Here is a 19,286-nt window from a genome sequence, read left to right as displayed (position 1 = left end):
TGAGAATATTTTCTCCGTATCTGTGGCATGTATTTTTCTTTTTCTTAAATGGAATCGTTCTAAGAGCAGAAGTTTGTAATTTTGATGACATTTAATTTATTATTTTTTTCCTTTATGGTTAGTGTATTTCTATGTCCTCTTGTGCTGGTCTGAAAGGATGTATACCCCCTAAAAAGCCATGTTTTAATCAAAATCCCATTTCATAAAAGTAGAATAATCCCTATTGAAGACCATATGTTTAAAACTGTAATCAGATCATTTCCCTGGTCACGAGTGGTTGTTAAGCTGGTGATGACATATCTCCACCCATTTGGGTGGGTCTTGATTGGTTTATTGGAGTCCTATAAAAGAGGAAACATTTTGGAGGGCACATGTGCCCTCCCAGATGAGCGAGGAAACCAGACCGTGTTCACCATGTGCCTTTCCAGATGAGAGAGAAACTCTGACTGTGTTCACCATGTGCCTTCTCAATTGAGAAAGAAACCCTGAACTTCATCAGCCTTCTTGAACCAAGGTATCTTTCACTAGATGCCTTTGATTGGACATTTCTATAGACTTGTTTTAATTGGGACATTTTCTTGGCCTTAGAATTATAAACTAGGAACTTATTAAGTTCCCCTTTTTAAAAGCCATTCCGTTTCTGGTATATTGCATTCTGGCAGCTAGCAAACTAGCACACATCTCTAAGAAATTTTTTTTTTTAATTAAAGAAAAAAAAGAAATTAACACAACATTTAGAAATCATTCCATTCTACATATGCAATCAGTAATTCTTAACATCATCACATAGATGCATGATCATCATTTCTTAGTACATTTGCATCAATTTAGGAAAAGAACTAGCAAAACAACAGAAAAAGATATAGAATGTTAATATAGAGAAAAAATTAAAATAATAATAATAGTAAAAAAAAAAAAGACACAAACAAACAAACAAACAGACAAACAAACAAAAAAAACCCTTAGCTCAGATGCAGCTTCATTCAGTGTTTTAACATGATTACTTTACAATTAGGTATTATTGTGCTGTCCATTTTTGAGTTTTTGTATCTAGTCCTGTTGCACAGTCTGTATCCCTTCAGCTTCAATTACCCATTATCTTACGCTGTTTCTAACTCCTGCTGGTCTCTGTTACCAATGACATATTCCAAGTTTATTCTCGAATGTCGGTTCACATCAGTGGGACCATACAGTATTTGTCTTTCAGTTTTTGGCTAGACTCACTCAGCATAATGTTCTCTAGGTCCATTCATGTTATTACATGCTTCATAAGTTTATTCTGTCTTAAAGCTGCATAATATTCTATCATATGTATATACCACAGTTTGTTTAGCCACTCGTCTGTTGATGGACATTTTGGCTGTTTCCATCTCTTTGCAATTGTAAATAACGCTGCTATAAACATTGGTGTGCAAATGTCCGTTTGTGTCTTTGCCCTTAAGTCCTTTGAGTAGATACCCAGCAATTGTATTGCTGGGTCGTATGGCAATTCTATATTCAGCTTTTTGAGGAACCGCCAAACTGCCTTCCACAGTGGTTGCACCATTTGACATTCCCACCAACAGTGGATAAGTGTGCCTCTTTCTCCACACCCTCTCCAGCACTTGTCATTTTCTGTTTTGTTGATAATGGCCATTCTGGTGGGTGTGAGATGATATCTCATTGCGGTTTTGATTTGCATTTCTCTAATGGCCAGGGACATTGAGCATCTCTTCATGTGCCTTTTGGCCATTTGTATTTCCTCTTCTGAGAGGTGTCTGTTCAAGTCTTTTTCCCATTTTGTAATTGGGTTGGCTGTCTTTTTGTTGTTGAGTTGGACAATCTCTTTATAAATTCTGGATACTAGACCTTTATCTGATATGTCGTTTCCAAATATTGTCTCCCATTGTGTAGGCTGTCTTTCTACTTTCTTGATGAAGTTCTTTGATGCACAAAAGTGTTTAATTTTGAGGAGCTCCCATTTATTTATTTATTTCTTCAGTGCTCTTGCTTTAGGTTTAAGGTCCATAAAACCGCCTCCAATTGTAAGTTTCATAAGATATCTCCCTACATTTTCCTCTAACTGTTTTATGGTCTTCGATCTAATGTTTAGATCTTTGATCCATTTTGAGTTAACTTTTGTATAGGGTGTGAGATACGGGTCTTCTTTCATTCTTTTGCATATGGATATCCAGTTCTCTAGGCACCATTTATTGAAGAGACTGTTCTGTCCCAGGTGAGTTGGCTTGACTGCCTTATCAAAGATCAAATGTCCATAGATGAGAGGGTCTATATCTGAGCACTCTACTCGATTCCATTGGTCGATATATCTATCTTTATGCCAATACCATGCTGTTTTGACCACTGTGGCTTCATAATATGCCTTAAAGTCCGGCAGCGTGAGACCTCCAGCTTCGTTTTTTTCCCTCAAGATACTTTTAGCAATTCGGGCACCGTGCCCTTCCAGATAAATTGGCTTATTGGTTTTTCTATTTCTGAAAAATAAGTTGTTGGGATTTTGAATGGTATTGCATTGAATCTGTAAATCAATTTAGGTAGGATTGACATCTTAACTATATTTAGTCTTCCAATCCATGAACACGGTATGCCCTTCCATCTATTTAGGTCTTCTGTGGTTTCTTTTAACAGTTTTTTGTAGTTTTCTTTGTATAGGTTTTTTGTCTCTTTAGTTAAATTTATTCCTAGGTATTTTATTCTTTTAGTTGCAATTGTAAATGGGATTCGTTTCTTGATTTCCCTCTCAGCTTGTTCATTACTAGTGTATAGAAATACTACAGATTTCTGAATGTTGATCTTGTAACCTGCTACTTTGCTGTACACATTTATTAGCTCTAGTAGTTTTGTTGTGGATTTTTCCGGGTTTTCAACGTATAGTATCATGTCGTCTGCAAACAGTGATAGTTTTACTTCTTCCTTTCCAATTTTGATGCCTGGTATTTCTTTTTCTTGTCTAATTGCTCTGGCTAGAACCCCCAACATGATGTTGAATAATAGTGGTGATAATGGACATCCTTGTCTTGTTCCTAATCTTAGGGGGAAAGTTTTCAATTTTTCCCCATTGAGGATGATATTAGCTGTGGTTTTTCATATATTCCCTCTATCATTTTAAGGAAGTTTCCTTGTATTCCTATCTTCTGAAGTGTTTTCAACAGGAAAGGATGTTGAATCTTGTCAAATGCCTTCTCTGCATCAATTGAGATGATCATGTGATTTTTCTGCTTTGATTTGTTGATACGGTGTATTACATTAATTGATTTTCTTATGTTGAACCATCCTTGCACACCTGGGATGAATCCTACTTGGTCATGATGTATAATTCTTTTAATGTGTTGTTGGATTCGATTTGCTAGAATTTTGTTGAGGATTTTTGCATCTGTATTCATTAGAGAGATTGGTCTGTAGTTTTCTTTTTTTGTAATATCTTTGCCTGGTTTTGGTATGAGGGTGATGTTGGCTTCATAGAATGAATTAGGTAGCTTTCCCTCTGCTTCGATTTTTTTGAAGAGTTTGAGGAGAGTTGGTACTAATTCTTTCTGGAATGTTTGACAAAATTCACATGTGAAGCCATCTGGTCCTGGACTTTTCTTTTTAGGAAGCTTTTGAATGACTGATTCAATTTCTTTACTTGTGACTGGTTTGTTGAGGTCATCTATTTCTTCTTGAGTCAAAGTTGGTTGTTCATGTCTTTCCAGGAACCTGTCCATTTCATCTAAATTGTTGTATTTATTAGCGTAAAGTTGTTCATAGTATCCTGTTATTACTTCCTTTATTTCTGTGAGATCAGTGGTTATGCCTTCTCTTCCATTTCTGATCTTATTTATTTGCATCCTCTTTCTTCTTCTTTTTGTCAATCCTGATAAGGGCCCATCAATCTTATTGATTTTCTCATAGAACCAACTTCTGGTCTTATTGATTTTCTCTATTGTTTTCATGTTTTGAATTTCATTTATTTCTGCTCTAATCTTTGTTATTTCTTTCCTTTTGCTTGCTTTGGGGTTAGTTTGCTGTTCTTTCTCCAGTTCTTCCAAGTGGACAGTTAATTCCTGAATTTTTGCCTTTTCTTCTTTTCTGATATAGGCATTTAGGGCAATAAATTTCCCTCTTAGCACTGCTTTTGCTGCGTCCCATAGGTTTTGATATGTTGTGTTTTCGTTTTCATTCGCCTCAAGGTATTTACTAATTTCTCTTGCAATTTCTTCTTTGACCCACTCGTTGTTCAAGAGTGTGTTGTTGAGCCTCCACGTATTTGTGAATTTTCTGGCACTCCATCTATTATTGATTTCCAACTTCATTCCTTTATATCCGAGAAAGTGTTGTGTATGATTTCAATCTTTTTAAATTTGTTAAGACTTGCTTTGTGACCCAGCATATGGTCTATCTTTGAGAATGATCCATGAGCACTTGAGAAAAAGGTGTATCCTGCTGTTGTGGGATGTAATGTCCTATAAATGTCTGTTAAGTCTAGCTCCTTTATAGTAATATTCAGATTCTCTCTTTCTTTATTGATCCTCTGTCTAGATGTTCTGTCCATTGATGAGAGTGGGGAATTGAAGTCTCCAACTATTATGGTATATGTGTCTATTTCCCTTTTCAGTGTTTGCAGTGTATTCCTCACGTATTTTGGGGCATTCTGGTTCGGTGCATAAATATTTATGATTGTTATGTCTTCTTGTTTAATTGTTCCTTTTATTAGTAGATAGTGTCCTTCTTTGTCTCTTTTAACTGTTTTACATTTGAAGTCTAATTTGTTGGATATAGTATAGCTACTCCTGCTCTTTTCTGGTTGTTATTTGCATGAAGTATCTTTTCCCAACCTTTCACTTTCAACCTATGTTTATCTTTGGGTCTAAGATGTGTTTCCTGTAGACAGCATATAGAAGCATCCTGTTTTTTAATCCATTCTGCCAGTCTATGTCTTTTGATTGGGGAATTCAGTCCATTAACATTTAGTGTTATTACTGTTTGGGTAATATTTTCCTCTACCATTTTGCCTTTTGTATTATATATATCATATCTGATTTTCCTTCTTTCTACACTCTTCTCCATACCTTTCTCTTCTGTCTTTTCGTATCTGACTCTAGTGCTGCTTTTAGTATTTCTTGCAGAGCTGCTCTCTTGGTCACAAATTCTCTCAGTGACTTTTTTCTGAGAATATTTTAATTTCTCCCTCATTTTTGAAGGACAATTTTGCTGGATATAGGAGTCTTGGTTGGCAGTTTTTCTCTTTTAGTAATTTAAATATATCATCCCACTGTCTTCTAGCCTCCATGGTTTCTGCTGAGAAATCTACACAAAGTCTTATTGGGTTTCCCTTGTATGTGATGGATTGCTTTTCTCTTGCTGCTTTCAAGATCCTCTCTTTCTCTTTGACCTCTGACATTCTAACTAGTAAATGTCTTGGAGAACGCCTATTTGGGTCTATTCTCTTTGGGGTGCGCTGCACTTCTTGGATCTGTAATTTTAGGTCTTTCATAAGAGTTGGGAAATTTTCAATGATAATTTCTTCCATTAGTTTTTCTCCTCCTTTTCCCTTCTCTTCTCCTTCTGGGACACCCACAACACGTATATTTGTGCGCTTCATATTGTCATTCAGTTCCCTGATCCCCTGTTCAAATTTTTCCATTCTTTTCCCTATACTTTGTTTCTTTTTGGAATTCAGATGTTCCATCCTCCAATTCACTAATTCTAGCTTCTGTCTCTTTAAATCTACCATTGTAGGTGTCCATTGTTTTTTCCATCATTTCTACTTTGTCCTTCACTCCCATAAGTTCTGTGATTTGTTTTTTCAGTTTTTCTATTTCTTCTTTTTGTTCAGCCCATGTCTTCTTCATGTCCTCCCTCAATTTATCGATTTCGTTTTTGAAGAGGTTTTCCATTTCTGTACGTATATTCAGCATTAGTTGTCTCAGCTCCTGTATCTCATTTGAACTGTTGGTTTGTTCCTTTGACTGGGCCACATATTCAATTTTCTGAGCGTGATCCGTTATCTTCTGCTGGCGTCTGGGCATTTAATCATATCCCTGGGTGTAAGACCCCGCAGGTTGAAAGATTTTTCTGTGAAATCTCTGGGCTCTGTTTTTCTTATCCTGCCCAGCAGGTGGCGCTCATCTGTCTGCGGGTCCCACCAGTAAAAGATGCTGTGGCTCCTTTAACTTTGGAAAACTCTCGCTGTAGGGGGTGGTTGCCATCCGCCGCGGCTTGAGGGAGTGCCTATCCACCATTTCCAGCCGGACCGGAAAGCCACGTGTTTGGAAGGGACCCCGGTCGCCATTCTCCGCGGCTTGAGGGGACTGTCTGTCCAATTCTCCCAGCCGGCCCAGGAAGGAGGGAGGGAGGGACTCTGGCCACCTGCCGCCCCGGCACGGGGAAGCCCGCACCCCTCGGCGATCTCACCGGAGCGGGTTCTCGCAGCCAGTCAGCTGTTCCAGAATGGGGTACGCTGTCTTCTTGGTCTCTGTCGTGTCTCCGGGAGCTGTTCTGTATCGTTTCTACTTCTCTAGTAGCTGTTCTGGAGGAGGAACTAAGACCCGCGCATCTTATTAAGCCGCCATCTTCTCCGGAAGACCTTTACTCATATTTTGAGCAGGATGGAGAATGGTGGAGGGCATCTGAGAGGCAAACGGGAGGTGTCCAACCCATCATACATCTTCACATCTTGCAGAGCAAACCCTGAGTGGACGGTTGCCGGGAGAAGCTTCCTGGAGAAGGTGGTTTCTTGGCTGTGACGCATCTCAGGAACGTATTAAGGCCACGGAGAAGTCCGGACCACGACATTCCGCCACCTGCAGCTCCCCCAGCAGGGTCCGCAGACACGCGGAAACCCGCCTCCAGCCACTTCTGTAGGTTAACCAGCAGATATTCTCTAAGAAATTTTTGAGATCTTGAGGCTATTCTCATTTTTCCTTCTAGAAAGAAGTTTTATTAGTTTAGCTTTTATGTTAGATCTATGATTAAGCTTGACTTAATTTTTATATATGGTGTGAGGTAGGAGCCAAGAGATTTTGCTTTTCTTTATTCAGTGTGGATATCCAGTCGTACTAATGCCATTCGTTGAAAAGACTTTCCTTTCCCCACTGAATTTCCTTTGTCACTCTTGTTGAAAATCATGTAAGTGTGGCCCTATTTCTGGACCCTCTATTCTGTTTCAATGCTCTATCTAACCATCCTTTAGTCAACACTACACTGATTTGATTACTGTAGCTTTAAAGTAACACTTGAAGGCAGAAGCAATAAGTCTAAATTCACCCATTTTTTGGGGGGATTGTTTTAGCTCTTCTAGAACCTTTGCATTTTCAAATAAACTTTAAAATATGGAGATGGTTAAAAAAAATGAAACAGTCTAGTTCTGAGTAATAAATGAGTATTAAAATAATATCAAAATATAATGTGATTTTCTGCAAAAATGAATTCTTTTAAGAATATTAATATATCTGATATCACTTGAATGAGAAAAATTATACAGGCTCTCTCATAAACTCTATACTAATTTAGACTATATCGTTGTGAAAAATAAATTCAGGCAACAAACACAGTAACATCCACATATCTTCCAAAGGCTCAAAGCTGTCCTTACAAATGTACACATAAGAATAGTGTATTGCAGCTAGCTCCTAATAAGTGAAATCTGCTAAACTAAATGCTGGAAGTGATATACTCATGAATTAAGACAATCTTTATTTGCCCTTATGGAGTTTACAATCCAGAAAATATAAATAGAAACTAGAGGGGTTAGATTCTTATAACATTTTGTAAATTAAAAACTTATTCTCCAGGTGAAAGATACCTTTGCTGCTCAAAGTATGGACCTTGGTTCAGCAACATCAGCTGTATCCAGAAGCCTGTTGTAATGCAGTTACTCAGGCCCTGGGCACCCAGAAACCTGATGAATCAGAACCTCCATCTTGGCAAGCTCCTTAGGCAATTTGCATGCACAATTAAGTTTAAGATGCACTGAATTGAGATTCCTAAAAGAAATCTTTCAAATTTAATAAGGTAAACTCTTCACCTATATGAATTCTGCCAAGTGACATCAGGGCTGGTGGGATTCAAGGAAAGGTGGGATCAGAATTTTGTCTCTAGGTTACAAGGCCTTGATGGGCTCCAAATTGGAAATTTCATTCTATGTGACCTTTTTTTTTTCCAGTTCCATGACAGAGAAGCCAAAAGAGGGAGCAAATGTGTTCAGAGTGAGGTTAAGCAACCACCTCTTCTACTATTTTTTTTTTGAATGAATATTTTTAATGGCTTTTTAGAGATATAATTTACATACCATAAAATTCACCCATTTAAAATACACTATTCAATGGTTTTTAGTATATTTACAGAGTTGTGCAACAATCTCCATAATATAATTTCAGAACATTTTCTTCCCCCCCAAAAGAAACCTCATACTTATTAGCAATCATTCCATACCTCCTACCTCCTGCCTCAGCTCTAAGTATCCATGAATCTTTTTGACTCTATAGATTTGCTCATTCTGAATATTTCATATAAGTGGAATCATACAATATGTGGCCCCTTGTGACTGGTTTCTTTCACTTAGCAAAATGTTTTCAAGGGTCAACCATGTTGCAGCATGTATTAGTATTTAATTTCCTTTTATTGTGTAGTAATATTGCATTATATGGCTATACTGCATTTTGTTTTCCATTCATCAGATGGTAGGTAGATCCTTGGGTTGTTTCCACTTTTTTTTTTTTTTTTAGCTATTATGAAATATGCTCCTACAAACATTTATGTACTAGATCTTGTGTGGCTGTATGTTTGCATTTCTCTTTGGAATAGACCCAGAAATGGAATTGCTGGATCATATGGTAATTCTGTTTAACTGTTTGAGGAACTGCCAAACTATTTTCCAAAGTGGCTGCTCTATTTACATGCTCACCAGCAATGTATGAGGGTTCCAATTTCTCTACAACCTCACTATCAGTGGATGAGAAGTAGGTGGGATTATAGCCATCCAAGTGGGTATGAAGTGGTGTTTCATTGTGGTTTGATTTGCATTTTCTTGATGGCTGATAATGCTGAGCACTTTTTATGTGCTTGTTAAATTTTCGTATATTTTCTTTGGAGAAATGTCTGTTCAGACATTTCTGATTCTGTTTTTAAAAATTGAGTTATAAGTCCTTTGTTACTGAGTTGTTAGTGTTCTTTATACATTCTAGGTACAGGTTCCTTATAATATATGACATGATTATTTTCTCCCATTCTGTGGGTTGACTTTTCATTTCTTGATGGTGTTCTTTGAAGCAAAAAAGTTTTTAATTTTGATGAAGTTCAGTTTTTCTATTTTTAATTTTATTGCTTGTGCTTTAGGTGTCATATCTAAGAAGACTTCCCCTAACTCAAAGTCATGAGGAAGGAGTCTGACTTTATACTTTTGTATGTGGCTATCCAGTTGTCCCAGCACCATCTCTCAAAGTTTAGGGAGCACTTAGATGCTCATAAATGGTCTCATTTTGTCCTCAGAACAGCCATCCATGGGAAGTAGCAAGGGGATTATTAGAGAAGGGTTCTTTCTGGAAGGAAGGCAGGGAGGGTGGGATTCCACAGTGAACGCACAACTCTGGGAAGGCCTTAGGTCTACAGAACCTGGGTGTCTTTGAGATCAGCCAACCAGATGTGAGTAGCTTCAAGCCTCTATGTACTCCTGGGCGCTGATGTCTCTCCCACCTTGGAACACACGTCCACCTTCACTAGAAGTTTAGAACACCACGTCCATATAGCTCTCCAGCCAGGCGCATGCTCATCTCATTCCCTCCGCTTCCAGGGATGGCTGACAGGGCCACCATCTCTGCGGTACTGGGCCGACGCACCACAATGAAGTGTGCAGGCCTTCTGCTAGTATTTATGCCTCTCCAATCATACTGCCTTCTTTGCTGCTCCCAGAGACATCAAGAACACCCCTGCTCAGACCTGTGTTCTTGCTGCCCCTCACCTAGATGCCTACACAGCTGGTTCTCCTGCTTCCTCCAGGTTATCTGCCAGGAAAACTTTTCTGACTACTCATATAACTAACTAGCCCTCAGCTCCCAGCCTTTCCTCATTCTACTTTGCTTGCTCACCTTGCTTCATTTTTCTCCATGGTATTAATCTCTCTATGTTTGCCCACTTGTTTATTTTCTGTCTCCCACTTTATAATGTAAGCTCCATGACCACAGGAATTTTGTTTTCTTTACTGCTATATCTTAGTGCTCGAACAATGGCAGCATACAGTGGGCACAGAATTAACAGTTGCAGAATGTATGAGTAAATTACATCTCCTATTGGATGTTATAGGTAAAACATATAGAGGTTATACTAAAAAGTTGGTAGACTAAGGCCTGTAGGCTAAATATGGCCCAAGACCTATTTTTGTATGGCACTTGAGATAAAAATGTTTTTCACATTTTTAAAAGGGCTGTTAGAAAAATAAAAATAATACAAAACATTGAAGAATATACAATAAAGACCATATGGTCCACAGTCTAAAATGTTTACTTTCCCTTTATGGAAAAAGACTGTCAACATCTGCTATATATGAATGTTTACAAAATAAAAAATTTTCCAGGATACAAGGTATGGTCAGCTACTACAGTTTAACAAATTTGAAAACTATGACTCACTGTATTTGGTCTTTGTAAGTACAGAGCAGTTCTCAGAACACTTATCCAGAACCATCTGTGGACCGAAGAGGTTAGGACAGCATTCCAGCTTGATACAAGTTTGCCGGCAGAATTCAGTCACTCGATCAGCTGTTTTCACTATCTCAACAGTAGCCCGATAACTCTTTCCTTTATATCTGCCATTGGAAGACATCACATGCCACACATTGGACTAGTGATTACTCAGAGAAAAAAACAGGCATATTAATAGAGCTGAAAAGTGTTTCTGCTCCTTAGAATATTCGATGTCCTTTACAGTTTGAGGACTTTAAAAACAATAGTTTATATATGTTGCACTTAAATTTATAATATGGTAAACTATGACAACTGAAAACTAAGTTATATACCCAAGAATAGAAGTTGGCAAAAAAGATCCTGCCTTCTGTTCCTAAACTTAAGGTTTTCAAATAATAACTTTTACACTTATTACTAAAAGAAAAGTGACTTTTCCTTAAAATTTCCTTCACCCTAGGACAGTGCTCCTCAGTGTGTGGTCTGCAAACCAATGTGACCTGCCAACCCCGATCTGTCCATAACAAGATAAAGTCAGAAAGGAAGAGTGAATATACCAACTATTATAGTAATTTGAAAAAAGAAATTATGTCTCTTGATTTTAACAGTAAAAAGTTGGGCTTTTATCTTATACATCTTTTAAATTTCAAATTTCTTATAGTTTTTTTCTAGTTAATTTTTTAGCATATATTATAAAAGTATTGGCTCATGACAAAATAGAAATTTTAAAAAAGAAAACAAACTTGGACCTTCATCACAGATATCGGAAGAGGCACTGCCCTAGGGAACATAAGTATTCTAATTATCCACAGAAGAAATGACTTTGTAACCTGTTATTTGACACGAGTAAGAGTAAAATGCAATGCAGTTCACTCACTTGGCTTTTAGGACTTCTCCACATCCATGCCACACAGAGTCTTTGTCCAGCTGGAGTTCCCGAAGGACACGACTGGGTTTATAGGCTGCATTGATAAGTAAAGTGAGGACCTGAGCTCCGTTTTACAAGCACAAATATGAGTTGGGAAGGAAAAAAGAAGACCTTTAGAACCTGAGCACTCTTGCTATCCCTCAGAATGTTAAGACCATTTAGGAGATTAATTCTAGTCATATTAATTAGCAAATATTAACAAAATAATAATACTGAAGACACAACAGCTGTCCAAAGAGGCAAATAACAGAGTAAACTTGAGTCTCTCTTAAACGTTCAAAATGGTATATTCAGGAAGAAATAGGCACCATTAATTTCAAATTACTCTAGCACATGCTTCCAAATCCTTTACCAGTCCTGGAACACACAGAACATTTATTTGCTCCGGACACTGTGTAAACAGCTGAGCCTTCCTGTGGCTGGAGGAGTCTGGTTCAGAAGTTCCAGCTGTCCCTGACCTTGCCTTCCCACGCTGAGGGTTGAAAGGTTCCATACTTGCTCACATCTCTTGCTTATAGCATAGCACACTGGCTGGGAAGCTCTGCAAGCCCAGCAGATGTGCAACTTTTATCATAGCCTCTGTGTTAAAGCCACATGTAGTTTCTCTCTTTTTTTTTTTTTTTTTTTACTTTATCATATTTTATTGCAGAAAACAAAAACTTGAAATAGAGTTCCATTTAGCATCTCTAGAAAAATACACTTGTTATCTCTGGAAGGAGATGTAGGTAGCTGGTTGCGTATGATGGGGACTCTTGCTTTTTAATTCTAAATCCTTTTGCATCATTCAAATTTGATGTCTTACGCTTACTTATTTTTTTTACAACTTTTTTTTTATATTTATACATTAGTTTATTTTCTATACTTTAATATTAGGTACATTATTGCATTTTTATACTTATTGCATACAAAGAAAACATACTAGGAAAATGTTTCTCTTTAAAATAGATAAAATCTTATAATTTTATTCCCATTCTAAAGTCTTTCTTGTTACCTATTACGATTATAACATGGTAGAGTATTCAGAAACATGGACTCTGGAGCAGAGTGCTAGTTTAAATTGTGGCTCTGCAGTTTACATGCTGTGCTTCTACAAATTTGTATAAATCAGTTAACTTCTCTAGCTGCAGTGTTTTGTCAGCAAAATAAGAATAATAATAGCAACCACCTTACAGGGTTTCTACAGAGACTAAGTGTTTTACCACACAAGCACAGAGAACATTTAGTGCTTAATAAATGTTAACTATTTTACAACTTTTTTTTATTGAGAACTCTTCACACACATACATTATATACACAGTGTACAATTGATGGCTCACAATATCATCACATAGTTGTGCATTCATTACCATGATCATTTTTTAGAACACTTGCATCACTCCAGAAAAAGAAATCAACAGAAAAAAGAAAAAAGAAAAAGGTCATACCTACCATACACCTTAGCCCTCCTTTTCATTGGCCCTAGTGTTTCCATTTACCCAAATTATTTTACCCTTTTATTATTTATTTATTTATTTTTTATCCTTTTTTTTTTTTTTTAACTCATCTGTCCATACTCTGGATATAAGGAGCATCAGACACAAAGTTTTCACACTCACACAGTCACAGGCCACATAGCTTCTTGTGCAGTTTACTCTTGCACAGTTCTTGTGGTCTTTAACAGAAGACCTTTTATACTGACAGAGATGAATAACCATAAGAAGAAGTGCTTAGGTTAATGTCTTCTCAGCAGCAGAAATAATTACTTGCACAGCTCACTGTTCAATATATGAGAAAAGTCAAAAACTTTTGGGATAAAAACTGGAATTGTCATGTCTACAGGAAGTAGTAAGCCTATGAGACCGTTGTAAAATTCCCAAGTTCTTTTGCTCAAGGTGAGAACCTTACCTCTCTGAGGACCAGAACACAGTTGCCGGGTCCTACACATTGAGGCAGCTCAGCAATTCTTCCCTTGTTAAGGTATGGCCCCGAGAAGCAACGGTGGTTGAAGTATATCTTTGGACAGCAATATTTTCCATTAATCATGACTGGGAAATGAAGAGAAACAAATATTCAGAACAGAATCATTCTCCACCCCATGTTTCCAAAGTTGGATTGCTGGGAAAAAACAAGAATATACATCATTAGGTTAAGTTAGGACTTTCTTTTTTTTTTTTTAGTGTAACACATTGTCTGAGAGTGGCCTTGAAATACCTTACACTTACAACAATTCTATTACAGAGTTTATCACTCTGTGCTGAAATAAAACAATGTTCTGAATTGTATCCTGATTAACTCCTGGGTTAATACTATTTTGTTCCAGAGCCCTGTACTTCCATTAATAAAGGAAATGGAAGATTTATTTCAAGAACCCATGATGACATGACTCCTGATGATAAATGATTTCTTCTTTAGGTCTTCAAAAACCAACTATTTGATAATCCATCCTGGAATATTTCTAGGAATTGATGATGTATGGTATCCAGAACTACGTTTGCCTCAAACCCAATAAACTAGTGTGTAGTCAGCCTTCAATGCTGTGGGACCCTTCCGATCTTTGGGATTTCTCAGGGGGCTGAAAGTATGCTGTTATCACATATCTAAGTTCTTTTAGTATTTTGGGGATATAACCGGGCCTAGACACCCTTCCCTTCAGTTTTTTAAAACATATTTTAAAAAAATTATAGTGGTAGGTTAAAGAAAAATCATACAGAAGGTACAGTTCTCATGTATCCCCCCCACTATCACACACACACACGCACAGTTTTTCCTACTATTAACATTTTGCATTTCTGTGGTACCTTTGTTATAACTGATGAAACAATATTATTAAATTATGCTATTAATTTTAGTCCACTGTTTACATTAGGACTTATACCCTATGTTATACAGTTCTATGGGTGGTTGTGGTTGTTTTTGTTATATTGTGGTAGCTTATATACAACCTAAACTTTTCCTTTTAATCCCCTTTTAAATATACAATTCAAGGGTGTTAATTATATATACAAAGTTGTGCCTCCATCCACATTATCCATTTCTAAAACTTTACCATCACCCCAATGGAAACCCTGTACCAATTAAACATTACCTCTCCATTCCCCTCCCCCTCTTGGCTCCTGGTAACCTGTATTCTAGTTTCTGACCTGATGAATATGCTTATTTTGCTTATTTCATATAAGTGAGATCATATAGTATGATCTTTGTGTCTGGCTTATTTGATTCACACCTGATGTCTTCCAGGTTCACCCATATTGTAGCTTGCATCAGAACTTTTCTTTTTTAAGGTTAAATAATTTTCCACTGGGTAATTGGGTGTATAGACCACATTTTGTTTATCAATTCATATGCTGATGGAACTTGGGTTGCTTCCACCTTTTGGCAATCATGTACTTCTGAAAACTGAGCTCATCAGAGAACTCCATGCTATGAACACTGGTATATCCGTCTGTGTCCCTGCTTTCAAGAAGTGGGACTGCCGAATTATATTGTAATTGTATACTTTGTAAGGAATAGCCTAACTGCTTTCCACATGTTAAGTCATCTTTAATTCTAGTTATTCAACTCTTTTCTAGTTATATCATTCTTCTTGATTAAGAAGATACATACAAATAAGAGTTGAGAAGGACTGTTTTTTACCTGCCACTTAGGCAAATTATAATTTGTATCCAACACTTTCAAACATAGCTTTAAAGTCCTCCTCTTTACCGTCTTTAACATTTTTCATAAACTTCTGCTCATTTAGGACTTTTGTCTTACAGGCTTCATCACTTGGCAATGTAGAGCTTATACTAAAGTACTTTTGAAAATTGAGCTCATCAGAGAGCTCCATTTCATATTTTCTTAAAGTACCTCTCTATTACCATTCTCTGGAGCTGTGCTACTCAATACAGTAGCTATTAGCCACATGTGGCTATTTAAATGGAAATTATATAAAATTCATTTTCTCAATTGTACTAGTCATATTTCAAGCGCTTCACAGTCATATGTGGCTGCAATGCCAGTGCAGGGAATTCTACTGCCAACATTGTACTAGAGGATCTTTTAAAGAAAGAAAATCTGAAATTAGAGTTCTAGACACTGCTCAACATCACAAACACTTGGCACATGTAAACTTCTTACTGGACACATGTGGACCATAAAAGATTCATAACAATATGGGGGGAGTTTTTATTGAAGTATAGCATATTATACATATAAGATGGTTCACAAATCATTAGTTTACAACTAGATGAATTTTTAAACTGAACATAGCCATGTCATTAGCACCCAGATCAAGAAACAGAACTCTACCAGTGTCCAGAATCTCCTCTTCCCCATACACGTAAAACTGTAGATTCGTTTTGTCTGTTTTTGAACTTTTAATAAACAGTATCACACAGCATTTTAGTTTCCTGGCTTTTGAAGCAAATTCTGCAATGGGTTGGCTTAAACAATGGAAATTTATTAGCTCAAAGTTTTGAGGCTAGGAGACATTCAAAATCAAGGCACCATCAAGGCGATGCTTTCTCCCAGAAGATTGCAGAGTTCTGGCGCTGGCTACCAGCAATCCTTGGTCCTTGGCTTATCTGCCACATGGCAGTGCATATGGTGGCCTCTCCTGTCCTTTGTGTGTTCCAGTGACTTCCAGCTCCTCCCTGTAGTTTTCTCTCTTTCTCTGTGGCCTTCCCTATAAGGCCTTCACTAATAGTATTAACATCCATCTTGATTCAGTTGGGCCACTACTTAACTGAAGTAACCTCATCAAAAGGTATTATTTACAAGGATTCACACCCACAGGAATGGATTAAATTTAAGAACATGGTTTTATGGGGTTGATAGCTCTAAGCCATCACATACAATATGTATTCTTTGGAGTCTGGTGTCTCTTACTCAATATATTTGTGAGATTTACCCATGTTGATGTATAGCTGTAGTTTGTTCATTTTCATTGCTGTGTTCATTCCACTTAATGAATATGCCACAATTTATTCCTTTTACTGTTGATGAGCATTTAGATTATTTCCACTTTTGCCTATTATAAATTGTACAGCTAGGAATATTCTCTTGAGTACATATCCTTAAATATATGTATACACTTTTGTTGGTGATAACCCTTGAAGTGCAATTGCTGGGTCATAAGATATGCATACATTCAATTTTAGTAAATACTGTCAAACTATTTGTTAAAAGTGGTTGTATCAATACTCCAGAAGTAAGAGTCAGTACAACTTAAAAAAAATAAAAATTAAATTAAAAAAATTATATAAAAAAGATTAAATCCATTATTACCTATCAGTCAAAGGATAAAGTTATTTGTGGTCTTTCACCAAAGTATCCATTCAATGAATAGCCCAGCCACATATTAAGTTCTACATTCAGTGGATTTCTATTAAATTAGAACATTCTCATTCCTTATTATATGCCATGGGGCAGTAAATATGTGAGGTCTCTGAAAAATAGCCATGGCAACTGATCAGACAGGACCAAATAACATGGAATGCTTTCTCTCCAAATGTCCGTAACCCTCTCACCCTCAGCACCTGGGAGGCTGGGTGGGTTAACATCTGAGAAAGCATCCTCATTTCCCTGTTTTTTAAAATTTTTATTAATAAAATCAATCAACATACAATATGAACATTCTTAATGTATGAACATTCCATACTTGGTATGCAATCAATGGCTCATAATATCATCACATAGTTGTATATTCATCACCATGATCATTTCTCAGAACATTTACATCACTCCAGAAAAACAAATAAGACAAAAGGAAAAACTCATACATACCATACCCCTTACCCCTCCTTCTCATTGACCACTAGTATTTCCCTCTACCTGATTTATTTTAACATGTTACCCCTATTATTTATTTTATTTTTAATCCATATTTTTTACATATCTGTCCATACCCTAGATAAAAGGAGCATCAGAACAAAGTTTTCACAATCACACAGTCATTTGCAAAAGCTATATCATTAATAATCATCTTAAAGAGACATGGCTACTGGAACACAGCTTTACTGTTTCATGAACTTCCCCCTAGCCTCTCTAATACACCTTAAACTAAAAAGGGTTATCTATATATTGTGTAAGAATAACCTTGAGGATAACCTCTTGACTGTATTTGAACCTCTCAGCCACTGACAGTTTATTTTGTATCATTCTTCTCTTCTATCTTTCAGTTGAGCAGGTTTTCTCAATCCCTTGATGCTGAGTCCCAGCTCGTACTAGGATTTCTGTCCCATGCAGCCAGGGAGGTTTACACCCCTGGGAGTCATGTCCCACATAGAGAGGGAGAGGGCAGTGAGTTTGTTTGCCGTGTTGCTGAGAGACAGGCAACATCTGAGCAATAAAAGAGGTTCTCTGGGGGTGACACTTAGGCCTAATTTTAAGTAGGCTTAGCCTATCCTTTGCAGGGGTATGTTTCATATGAACAAACCTCAAGGTTGAGGGTTTACCTATTGATTTTGTTGTCCTCACTGCTTGTGAGAATATCAAGCCTTCTCCAAATGGGAAGTTGAAACTTCCCTCTTTCTCACCATTCCCCCAAGGGGACTTTGCAAATACTTTTTTCTTCACTGTTCAAATTCCTCTGGGATTTATCAGAGCATCACTCTGGACAAACCTACAAAATCTCATGCCCTACTCAAGGTTCCATGAACTTATGGTGTTCAATTAATCTGTCCATATAAGTTATATTAGGAGATGCACTATTCAAAATATAAATTTTGTACCAAATAAACATTTTTTGCTTTAGTCTCACATATAAGTTAAAGTTTTAAAATACGACTTTCCATCTATTTTCAACACCCTGCAATATTGACATTCCTTTGTTCTTCCTCATACAAAAACATTTTTTAATTTGTACATTTAGTCACTATCTTTGTACACCCTAGGCATTCCTAGAAGTATTAGTTAGGGTTCTCTAGAGAAACGAATCAACAGGAAATATTCATAAACATGAAATTAATAAGTGTCTCACGTAACCATGGGATGTAGAGTCCAAAATCTGTAGGGCAGGCTGTGAAGCTGACAATTCCGATGTAGGGTCTGGACAAACTCCACAGGAGAGGCTCACCAGTTAAAGCAGGAAGAGAGCCTGTCTTCTCTGAATCCTTCTTAAAAGGCTTCCAGTGACTAGATTAAGCATCTCTCATTAAAGAAGACACTCCCCTTAGGTGATTACAAATGGAATCAGCTGTGGATGTAGCTGACATGATCATGATTTAATTCTATGAAATGTCCTCACAGCAAAAGACAGGCTAGCACTTGCCCAACCAGACAAACAGGTACAACCACCTGGCCAAGTTGGAACATGAACCTGACCATGACAGTCCACCCCTTCTCAACTTGGCAGCTATATTAATCACCTTAAACCATACCTAATTTCTAAATAGAAAATAATAAAAGACACATCTTTTTTCCTCACCTAGTAACTATCCTGCATATAACCGGAAACGCACTAAATCTCTCCAGAACAGGGTGCAAGTTCTCGGGTAATATTCATTCTTAAACTTGATATATTATAACTTAAATAGCACGACACAAACAAAACGGCATTACAGACCTTGTTTCTGTAACTGATCACATAGCTGTGGTTCGTATTTATCACTACATTCTTCCACTACCCATTCCATGTTCCCTTTACCCTCAGCAAACACTTGAGCTGGCTGTGGTTCTTTGCCTGGTGGGGTGACCCAAACCTTCATTCCTGAAGTTTCAGAGCCATTGGTAACCCTGCCTGGATT

At 37.2% G+C, this 19,286-nt stretch overlaps 1 protein-coding gene across 1 annotated transcript in view; it reads right to left on the bottom strand.

Moving 5' to 3' along the window:
• Window positions 1-19,286, bottom strand: part of SFMBT1 (Scm like with four mbt domains 1) — a 262,229-nt gene that overhangs the window by 8,809 nt on the left and 234,134 nt on the right. Inside the window, 3 exon segments of the mRNA XM_077129004.1 lie at window positions 10,605-10,780; window positions 11,533-11,642; window positions 13,468-13,607. Coding sequence (XP_076985119.1) covers window positions 10,605-10,780; window positions 11,533-11,642; window positions 13,468-13,607 — 426 coding nt within the window.

The sequence above is a fragment of the Tamandua tetradactyla genome, chromosome 15, assembly GCF_023851605.1.
Source record: "Tamandua tetradactyla isolate mTamTet1 chromosome 15, mTamTet1.pri, whole genome shotgun sequence".
Lineage (NCBI taxonomy): Eukaryota > Metazoa > Chordata > Mammalia > Pilosa > Myrmecophagidae > Tamandua > Tamandua tetradactyla.
Note: the sequence above shows the minus strand (reverse complement) of the source record. Positions and strands in the feature narration are given on the sequence as shown.